The sequence below is a fragment of the Tupaia chinensis genome, unplaced genomic scaffold (genome assembly GCF_000334495.1).
Source record: "Tupaia chinensis unplaced genomic scaffold, TupChi_1.0 Scaffold000273_1, whole genome shotgun sequence".
Lineage (NCBI taxonomy): Eukaryota > Metazoa > Chordata > Mammalia > Scandentia > Tupaiidae > Tupaia > Tupaia belangeri.
In genome coordinates this window covers 2,774,316-2,785,135 of record NW_006159755.1, presented here as the reverse complement: position 1 = coordinate 2,785,135, position 10,820 = coordinate 2,774,316, and the positions used below count along the sequence as shown (strand labels likewise).

Here is a 10,820-nt window from a genome sequence, read left to right as displayed (position 1 = left end):
GCCCCTGATCCTCCTGCAGAGCCCTCTGCAGCAGGACTATTGCAGTGTCCTGGGGACACTAGCCTGGATCCTGGTAAGTCACTGCTCAGAGCTTTACACTGACCAAAACATTTTCCACCCTCCCATTGCCAAGGCGGGCATGTCAAAGCTGAGACCACCGAAAGGTAAGTAACTTGCTAAGGTCCCACAGATGCAAAGTGGCAGGGCCATATTTGAACCCAGTTCCTTAATTCCCAACTCCATACACTATAGTTTTCCAGCCACTAATCCCTTCCCCAGCTGGCTACCTCATGTATTCCTTCACCAGGACTTAAAGTGAGTTGGACCAGAAGTTCTCCCCTTTTCTTAGTTGCTGAAACTTCCATTCTTGCCAAGAGGCAAGAGCTTGCAGACGAAGCATGTGTATTTCTCCAAATGAAAAGATCTGTGAGGCACAAAGCTACCAGTTCATCTTTGCACTAAGCTATTCAACTGCCTTTATTGAACACCTACTGTGTCCACACCATTATGCTGAATACTAGGGAGAAAGAAAGAGGCTTAGGGGCCACTCTGCCTTTAAGCATTGCTGACAACATCAGGACCCCTGCCCCACCTCTCACCCTTGGAGGCCTCCTCACTCTCTCCTCACTAGTTTTGGCGTACTTTGGTGGCAGTCCCTAAGATGGGGCTCAGTGACATGTGAGTCCAGAAACAGGCAAGGACTCCTTCAGCTGGTCTGTTCATTTCTCTTCCCTAATGAGATGCCTGAGCCTTCCCTTCCTGCTCTCTAGCAAAGAATTGACCCTGAAGTCGCTTTTACAGTGTTCTCTCTCTACGTTGTTTACCCCACACACACCCAAAAGTTAAACACTTATTTATTTCCTGAGAAAGAGAGAGGTCACGACAGGTCTTTAAGTTACAATCCACCACCAGATTCAGTAGACCTGGATTGCATTTTTTTTTTTTTTTTGAATAGGGCACATGCGCTCACCAGAAAGAGAGAGAGACAGAGAGACAGAAAGTGAGAAGTCACCCCCCCCTAGGGGGGATGGCCACGCCACAATCCCTTCTCCTCCCCTCTCCTCTCGGGATCTTGGGCACACACCCACACGTGCCTGGCGTGAGTTCAAACCACCGGGTCTGGGATTTGAACAGCAGTCGACTACATGGGAGTCCAGTGACATAGCCATTACGCTAACTGCTGGTCCCTGTATCTACATTTCATGTATGGTCAAGGAGGTCCTGAGATGTGAACCCCCTAACAGGGCAATCACGCCACAAATGCCCTTCCTCCGTTTCTCCCTCTCATCAGGGTTCCAGGCATGTATACTTACACACCTGGTGTGTCTTTCAAGCTACTGGGGCCAGGATTCAAACTGCAGTCATCTGTGTGGGATCTGGCTCTCAATGCATAGCACTTAACTGCTGTGCTACAGGGCTGACACAAATGCTTTCATAGATACTGCCTAGTCATTTTCCAAATGAGTGCACAAATTTTGTGCCTTTTCTACTGTTGCCTTTTAAAAATCAGATTGTCAGGAGACAGCAGGTGGTATGGTAGTTAAGGCACTGGACTGGCATGGCTGGCTATGGTTTGAGTCCCAGACCTAGCAACTTGCTTTCTCTCTCTCTCTCTCTCTCTCTCTCCCTGGTGAACTAAAATAATAATAATAAATAAAATTAAAGAATTTTTAAAAATCAGATTGTCTGGGCCAGTAGGTGGCATAGTCTAGGTTAAGGGGCTAGACTCCCGCACGGCTGTGGTTCAAGTCGCCGACCTGGTGGCTTCCTTTGTCCCTTTGCCTTACTCTCTCTCTGGTCAAATTAAAAAACAACAATAAATACAATACAATAAAATAATTCTTTAAAAAATCAGATCGTCTTTTTCATATTGATTTGTATGAACTCTTTGTTCCTGGAGACAAAGCTTTTATTAGTTCTATGCACTGCCAATATCTCCCACTCTGTGATTGGCCGTTTTATTCTTCTAATGACTCAAACTGTTACAAGCTTCATTTATCAGTCTTGTCTTCTATCGTTAAAGCTTTTTGTGTCCTGTTGAAAACTGCGCCTACCCCCACGGTCATGTAGATGTTATCCTATTCATTTCTCTTCTAGAATCTTTATAAAATATGTGCATTTATGTTCCATTTTCATTTTTTAGATTTTTGCTATATGGCACATGTGTTTACCAGTGAGACAGGGAGAGACAGAGAGGCAGAAAGCGAGAAATCACCTCTCAAGGAGAATGGTCATGCCACAATCCCCTCTCCTCCATTCTCTTCTTGGGGGGGAGAGGTTTGTTTGCTCGCCAGAAAGAGAGAGACAGAGAGACAGAAAGTGAGAACTCACCTCCCAGGGGGGCTGGCCATGCCGCAACCCCTTCTCCTCCATTCTCCTCTTGGGATCTTGGGCACACATGCACATGCGCCTGGTGTGAATTTTAAGCCACCAGGTCCGAGACGCGAACCGCAGTCAACTACATGGGAGTCCAGCGACATAGCCATTACGCTAACTGCTGGTCCCACCTTACTATTAGTTTTTAATTTGACCAGAGAGAGACAGAGAGAGAGAAAGAGAGAGTGAGAAAGCAAGTTGCCAGGTCTAGGATTTGAATCACGGTATGCCATGTAGGAGTCTAGCGCCCTTGACCACCATGCCACCTGCTGGCCCCTAAAGTAGTGCTTTTGTTGGAGTGGGACATTTGTTCCCAATGTTCACCCTCTTTTTTTTTTTTTTTTAAGAGGTTTTTGCCTTAGGGCATGTGTGCTCATCAGAGAGAGAGAGAGAGACAGAGATTGTGAAAGGAAAAGAGAAATCAACCCCCCAGGGGGTTGAAATAATAAGAAATAACCTCCCAAGGGGGGATGGCTACGCCGCAATCCCTTCTCCATTCTCTCGGCACCATGCTGCAATTCCTTCTCCTTCATTCTCCTCCTGGGATCTTGAGCATGCACACACATGCGCCCAGAGTGATTTTCAAGCCATCAGGCCTGGGAGCCATGTGGGAGTTCAGCAATGTAACTGATACGCCATCTGTTGGCCCCGTACCTTCAGATTTTGTAATGTAAATGTTAAAGTATTTTTTCTTTGGAAAAAAAAAAGTTTTATTTTCTACTTGTTAATTGCTGGTATACAAGTCTAGGACTTGAACCATGGTCAGCCATGTGGGAGTGAGCACCTTAACCATCACACAACCTGCTGGCCCCCACAAAAGTTTTTAAAAATAATATATATTTATCTTGTGTCCAGATAAATTTACTTAATACATTTTAATAAATTGTTAAAATACCTTACTTATTAACTTAATAGTTTATAGAGTCTTAGATTTCCTACATAAGTAATCCTATAATCTAAAATAATGACAGTTTTAGTTCTACCTTTTCTTTTTAAAAAATATTATTGGGAACCAGCAGTTAGCGTAATGGCTATGTTGCTGGACTCCCACATAGTCAACTGTGGTTCGCGTCCCGGACCCGGTGGCTTAAAACTCACGCCGGACGCGTGTGCGTGTGTGCCTAAGATCCCGAGAAGAGAATGGAGGAGAAGGGATTGTGGCATGACCATCCCCTCTGGAGGGTGATTTCTCGCTTTCTGTCTCTATGTCTCTCTCTGTCTGTCTGGCGAGCGCATGCGCCCTATAGAGAAAACCTCTCCAAAAAAAAAAATATATATATATTATTTACTCATTCATTTATTTTAATTTGACCAGAGAGAGACAGAGAGAGAAAGAGAGAGAGAGAGAAAGAAAGTGAGAAAGTGAGCCACTGGGTCCAGGACTTGAACCACGGTCAACCACGTGGGAGTGTCCAGTGCCTTAACCACTGTACCACCTGCTAGTCCCTAGTTCTTCCTTTTCAACCTCTATACTTTCTTTTTTTTTGAGAGTTTTTTTACTGTAGGGTACATGCACTCACCGAAAGACAGAGAGAGACAGAAAGTAAGAAATAACCTCCCAAGGGGGGATGGCTACGCCGCAATCCCTTCTCCATTCTCTCGGGATCTTGGATATGCATGCTCAGGCGCCCGGCATGAGTTTAAGCCACCAGGCCCAGCGACATAGTCATGACGCCAACTGTTGGTCCCCTTTTCTTTCTTTCTTTCTTTCTTTCTTTCTTTTTTTTTAATACTAGCGGGTGCATGCAAACATGCACATGAGAGAGAGAAAGAGAGAGTTCAACTTCCAATAGGGACTGGTCACACCATAATCCTTTTTCTTCCAGTTCTCCATTCCTATCTTGGGCATGTATGTGCATTCCTGGCATATTTTTCTTTTTTCTTTCCTTTATTTTTTAAATAATTATTTACTGGTACCAGCAGTTAGCATAATGGCTATGTAGCTGGACTCCCATGTAGTCGACCGCAGGTCAAATCCCGGACCCGGTGGCTTAAACTCACGCTGGGTGCGTGTGCGTGCATACGTGCCCAAGATCCCAAGAGGAGAATGGAGGAGAAGGGATTGTGGCGTGGCCATTCCCCCTGGGGTGTGATTTCTCGCTTTCTGCCTCCCTGTCTCTCTCTGTCTGGCTGGCGAGCGCACGCGCCCTATATTAAAAACCTCTCAACAACAAAAAAATTTATTGGGGCCAGCAGGTGGCATGGTGGTTAAAGGAGCTGGACTGCCACATGGCTGACTGCAGTTCGAGTAGTCCCAGACCTTGTAGCTTGCTTTCTTACTTGCCTTCTCTCTCTCTGTCTCTCTGTCCCTCTCTGGTCAAATTAAGATAAAATAAAATAAATAAAGTAAAAAAATATTATTATTATTTAATTTGCTATAGGGTACATATGTTCACCGAGAGAGGAAGGGAAACTGAGAATGCAAGCTATCAGGTCTGGGACTAGAATCATGGTTGACCATGAGGGAGTTCAGCGCCCTAACCATGCCACCTGCTGGCCCCTCCTGGTGTGTTTTTCAAGCCAACGGAGCCAGAACTCGAACACTGGTTAGGTCATATGGGATTCACCTTTCTCTGCACAGTACCTAACTGCTGTGCTACAGGGTTGGTCCAATATACTTTTTTTTTTTTTAGTTTTCTATAGGGTGTGTGCCACTTACCAATGAGAGTGAGAAAGTCCCCCATGGGGATGGCCATGCCACAATCCCTTCTCCTTCTCCTCTCTGGATTTTGGGCACCCATATAATTGTACCCAGCATGCTTTTTGAGCCACTAGATCAGGGACTTACACCATGTAGTCGGTCATGTAGGATCCAACCATCTTCACCACTATGCTACGGCTGGCCCCTGATATAATTTTATTTCATTTTCTCACCTTACTGTATTTGCTAGGATCTCCACTACAATACAGATGTGAGATATGGATATAAGGAAAACCCTTGACTCAGATTTCAGAGGTGTTTTTAGATCATCTTTATCAGATTAATAAAGCTCCTTTCTGGGGCCAGCAGGTAGCATGGTGATTAAGATGCTGGATTCCCACATGGCCTTTGGCGGTTTGAGTCCCAGACCTGACGGCTTGAAAAGTTCGCCAGGTGTGTCTAAGTGCCCAAAATCCCAAGAGGCAAATGGAAGAGAAGGGATGCAGCATGGCCATCCCCCCTGGGAGTGGGGGTGACTTCTCACTTTCCCTGTCTTTGTATATTTCTGTCTCTCTAGTGAGTACACATGCTCGGTGGTCCTATGGCCAAAAGCTTAAAAAATAACAAAAAATACAAAATAAAGCTTCCTAGGGACCAGCAGTTGGTGCAATGGCTATGTTGCTGGACTCCCATGTAGTTGACCACAGTATGAGTCCTGGACCTGGTGGTTTACATCATGTACAGTCATCACTACCATTCATTTCTCCTCTTGATAGAGTTTTGTATCAAGGTTAAGCTGTTCTAGAGTGAGCTGGAAATGTTGCAATTTAATTCTGTTTTCTGGAGTAATCTGTATAAGAATGGTATTACTGGGGCCGGCAGGTTGCGTGGTGGTTGTGATGCTGGACTCCCATATGGCTGATCGCAGTTCAAATCTTAAACCTGGTGGCTTGCTTTCTCACTTTCCCTTTCTCTGTCTCGTTTCCACATGGCTCTCTGCTCTGACCTACACTGCTTGGTAGCTGGTTGAGGGAGATGGGACTTTACGGATGGACCACAGCTCTTCCATCCTCATCCTCAGCTTTGGTCTACTATGCACATGCCTCCAACTCCCCCACCCCCTAAGTACACCTCTGCATGCCATAACTATCTTTGCCACAATGTAGATACTCAATACCTATTTGTTGAATTAAGTCAAAAAGAAAGAAGGATGAGTTGTCTTTTTTTATTTTTAAGAATTACTTAATTTTATTTATTCATTCATTTAATTTGACCAGAGAGAGAGAAAAAGAGGAAGCAAGAAAGCAAGCCACCAGATTCAGGACTTGGTCAGCCATGTAGAAACATCCAACGCCTTAACCACCATGCCACCTGCTGGTCCTCTGAGTTGTCTTTTAAAAAAATTCATTAAAAAAAAAACAACTCATTTTTTTCTTCTAATCTTTTATTTTCTTTCTTTTTTTCTTTTTCTTTTTTTTTTTTTTTAAGAATTATTTTATTTAACTTTACTTATTTTAATTTGACCAGAGAAGGAAAGTGGGGAAAAAAGTCACCAGGTCCATGACATGAACCGCACTGAGCCATGTGGGAGTCCAGTGCCCCCAACCACCGCCACCTGCCAGCCCGGAATGAGTGGTCTTATGTGAACCCAGATACACAAGCAAAGCCATTAATGGTGAACCGAATTTCCCCACCTTAGGAAAGAAGATGCCAGCGCCTTCTTAATCCCTAACATCCACTTTCCTCTTCTTCCCCATCAAGGTGGGGTGAGTCAATCCTGGGGAGGGCAGGAATGACAGTGACAGGCCCTGTTCCCTCTGTCAGAGCAAAAGTAAATCCTTGTCTCCCTTGACATCCTCACCACACCAGTTCCCATACCATAGAAATATCCCGCTCCTTGTTCAGGTCTCCCACACACACACACACACACAGAGCACGCTCTGAACGGCTATCACTGGGTATCACGGACCGAGGAGGTAGGGAGGGGTTTTCATTCTATCTACCTTGCTCTCTTTCCCAGACTCCTGATGCTCCTCCATCACTCTCCTCGGCCGCAGCACACGGGATTCCGCCGCCAGCCCCCGCCCGTGCGCTCCCGCAGCTTCGTCCCGGGTAATTCTGCGCGATGAACCGAGTGGAAAGCTCATCAGCTGATGGAGACACTCGCCCCCTCCCTGCCAGGAGTCACCTTTGCGGGGGCGGTTCCCACCTCGTTTCCCCGCAGCCACGCCTTAATTCCGCCGCCAGCCCCCGCCCGTGCGCTCCCGCAGCTTCGTCCCGGGTAATTCTGCGCGATGAACCGAGTGGAAAGCTCATCAGCTGATGGAGACACTCGCCCCCTCCCTGCCAGGAGTCACCTTTGCGGGGGCGGTTCCCACCTCGTTTCCCCGCAGCCACGCCTTATGATTGGGTACCAGGTCTACTGTTAACGATGCTAGCCCCCCCTGCCGCTCCTGTGACCAGGCCCCAGCTTTTAAGGAGCCTTGTGGAACCGAGAGGGCCGGGAATGGACAACTGGGTGAGGACTGCGGTCGGGCCTCTAGGGTCTCAGAGGTCGGTCTCCCGCCACCAGCCGGTGGACGCCCACGCGCCGCTGTTCTGGGCCCCGCCTTCCAACCGCCACGCGCGACCTGCGCGTGCGCACTTGCCGCGTCTCGTGCCCCCGCCCGGCGGAGGGCGGGGCGGGAAGAGGGCGTGGGTGGCAGGGTGGGGTGGGCTGGGAGGAATGGGGAGGAGGGAGGGGGGTGGTGGACCAGAGTCGAGAGCAAGAGCCAATGCCTATGCAGAAAGGGATTCCGTTAAGTTTTCCGCTCCCAGCGTGAGGGATCGGCAGGGGGAGCAGTTTAAGGGGACGAGGGGTCGCGACAAGGCTCGGGTCCAGGGCGCCCCAGGCCAGGCCCAGGTCCACGGGCGGTCGCCACTGGAGGTTGGCCGCAAGCGGAAAGTGATGCAGCGAGAGAAAATGTGGGTGCCCTGGAACGGGCTAATCGTGATCGGGAAGAGAGTGGAGCTCCTGGATAGAAATACGCAAAAGTCTAAGATGTGGGAGCCCAAGCTTGAGTCTGACGACTGGAGACTAGAAGATGTGGAAAAGACCGTCTTGAAAGAGGAGTCAGGCCCGAGTCAGGACAGGATGGATATGAAGCTACTGCATGGTGTAACAAGTACATTGCAGGCTTCAGCAGGTTTTGGGAAAGACAGCCGAAGGGAAATTTGGGGAAGACAGGAAGTCCAACTCAAAACAGAGGCTGAATCTAAGAGTATGGGGGGGACAGCAGGGACTAGGGGATCTGGGTTTAAAGAGAAGTTAAGGTCTGTTGAGAAGATGGGCATCAGTGGTGAGGACTTGAGATCCAGAGGCTATGAACTGGGGCAGAATGAGAAGGAGCTGTGGTGGAGTGGAGGGAAACAGAGGTCAAGTGGAGAGAAGCAGGAGTCAAATGGAGAAGCATTGAGATCAAGTGGCGAGAAGTCGGGATTGAGTGGAGAGCAGCTGGTGTCCAGTAAAGAGATGGAGAGAGGCTGGTGTCCAGTAAAGAGGAGTTGGCATCCAGTAGAGAGAAGTTGGCATCCAGTAGAGAGAAGCTGGTGTCCAGTAAAGAGAAGTTGGCATCCAGTGGAGAGAAGCTGGTGTCCAGTAAAGAGGAGTTGGCATCCAGTAGAGAGAAGTTGGCATCCAGTAGAGAGAAGCTGGTGTCCAGTAAAGAGAAGTTGGCATCCAGTGGAGAGAAGCTGGTGTCCAGTAAAGAGGAGTTGGCATCCAGTAGAGAGAAGTTGGCATCCAGTAGAGAGAAGCTGGTGTCCAGTAAAGAGAAGTTGGCATCCAGTGGAGAGAAGCTGGCATCCAGTAAAGAGGAGTTGGCATCCAGTGGAGAGAAGCTGGTGTCCAGTGGAGAGGAGCTGGTATCCAGTGGAGAGGAGCTCAGATCAGGTAGAGAGAAGTTGAGACACAGTGGAGAGAGGCAGAAATCAAGTACAGGAGAGAAGCTGAGATGGAGAGAAGAGACAGTGGAGTCTAGTGGAGAGAAGCGGAAGTTCAGTAGAGAGCGGCGAATGTCAAGTGTGGGAGAGAAGCTGGAGTCCGGTGGAGAGAAGCCAAGTTTCAGTGGAGAGAGACGGAAATCAAGTGGAGGAGAGAAGGTGAGATGGAGTGGAGAGACGATGGAGCCCAGTGGAGAGAAGCGGAAGTTCAGTAGAGAGCGGCGAATGTCAAGTGTGGGAGAGAAGCTGGAGCCCAGTGGAGAAAAGCAGAGGTTCAGTGGAGAGAGACGGAGATCGAGTGGAGGAGAGAAGCTGAGATGGAGTGAAGAGACGATGGAGCCCAGTGGAGAGAAGCGGAGGTTCAGCATCAGAGAGGGGCGAATGTCAAGTGTGGGAGAGAAGCTGGACTCCAGCGGAGAGAAGCCAAGATTCAGTGGAGAGAGGCGAAGGTCGAGTTTGGGAGAGAAGCTGAGGTTCGCTGGAGAGAGGCGAAGGTCGAGTGGAGGAGAAAAGCTGAGGTCAACTGGAGAGGATTTCAAATCCATTGAGGATAGAATGGGATCAAGTGCAGAGAATCTGGGATCTAGTGAGGAGAACCTAGGAACTAGTGGGGAGAAGCTGGAGATTGGAGGAGAGAAGTTGAAAGATACAAGAATGGGGAGCATAGATGAAGAGAAAAATGAAAGAGTGGTAAAAGATACTGGTGATGAAAGAATGACAGAATTTATTGATGATGAGCTGGAAATCCCTTTGGTACGAGTAGAAGGGAGTAACAAAGAACTTGAAAGGATTGAGGAAGGGGTGGAAGTTGAAGGGGACACCTTGCGTGAAGTGAACAGTATTACCAATGAATCTGTTTCTATGGGAGAGAAAGATACTGTAGGCGAAGATATCCGTGAATGAGGCAGATAAAGGAGTGAAGCTGAAGAAGGAATGAGAAGCAGATAACTGAAGTATTGAAAGTCAGAGAGGAGAAATTAGAGCCAAGAAGAGCATTATTGATCCTGAAAGGATAGAGAGAGGAAAGTCTGATGCTCTAAGAACAGAGACAGGAATGAATTCCTGGGGAAAAAGACGGAAGCCAGTACCAAAGGAAAGGAAGAACGGTAAAGAGAGAAAGGAGAACATCTTGAGGAGAAAGAAAAACTGTGTTAATAAGTGAAGAAAAATTGGTTATTGATTTCTTGGAGAAGAGCTATGACCAAGGAGCCTGTAGGGAGATGTTTGAGAAAAGGATTTAGGATGGGTTAGAAATGCATTTCGTTTAAGATGTGATTGAGTATCTGAGATGTAGGAGAATGCATAATGAGAAAAATGGAGAATTACAGCAGGAGAAAAGATAGATATCGAGGGCTGTGGAAGGAGATGCAGTCTGAAGTGAGCGACATTTCAGAAAGAGGATCCCAAAGAAGGAGTTCCAGAGACAAAAACAAGAGAGGAGACGAGAAAATAAAGAAGAAAAAAAGTAAGAAGCCACATTCTATTATGGTGAATATGTTTGTTGTTTTTAAATGTTATTTCCTTCAGTATTTCTGTATTCTCCTCTCCCATGTAGACAATTTTACAATCTAATGATAGACTTCTCACCAGGATCAAATTCATCCTCGTTGACCTTCCCTCTTCTCTTTCTTTCTTTCTTTTTTTTTAAAATTTTATTAAAAAGCGTGTTGGGGGAACCAGCAGTTAGCATTAATGGCTGTGTCCCTGGACTCCCATGTAGTCCACCACTGTTCATGTCCCGGACCCGGTGGCTGAAAACTCACGCCGGTCACGTGTGTGTGCGTGCCCAAGATCCCGAGAGGAGAATGGAGGAGAAGGGATT

At 47.4% G+C, this 10,820-nt stretch overlaps 2 protein-coding genes across 5 annotated transcripts in view; one reads left to right on the top strand and one right to left on the bottom strand.

Moving 5' to 3' along the window:
• Window positions 1–7,431, bottom strand: part of SNX32 (sorting nexin 32) — an 11,429-nt gene extending 3,998 nt beyond the window's left edge. Inside the window, exons 1-2 of one of the 4 annotated variants that reach the window (XM_027772439.1) lie at window positions 7,396–7,431; window positions 7,021–7,135 (exon numbers count right to left, since the gene is read on the bottom strand). In XM_027772439.1, coding sequence (XP_027628240.1) covers window positions 7,021–7,056 — 36 coding nt within the window. In that variant the 5' untranslated portion in view covers window positions 7,057–7,135; window positions 7,396–7,431. Of the gene's footprint in view, window positions 1–287; window positions 381–7,020; window positions 7,194–7,226; window positions 7,246–7,395 lie in introns of those variants that run through there. The other 3 variants (XM_006149908.1, XM_006149906.2, XM_006149907.2) reach the window with 3 other exon arrangements.
• Window positions 7,432–7,742: 311 nt separating this feature from the next.
• Window positions 7,743–10,820, top strand: part of LOC102479709 (uncharacterized) — a 56,728-nt gene continuing 53,650 nt past the window's right edge. Inside the window, exons 1-2 of the mRNA XM_006149948.1 lie at window positions 7,743–8,128; window positions 8,527–10,463. Coding sequence (XP_006150010.1) covers window positions 7,743–8,128; window positions 8,527–9,901 — 1,761 coding nt within the window. The 3' untranslated portion in view covers window positions 9,902–10,463. The remainder of the gene's footprint in view (window positions 8,129–8,526; window positions 10,464–10,820) is intronic.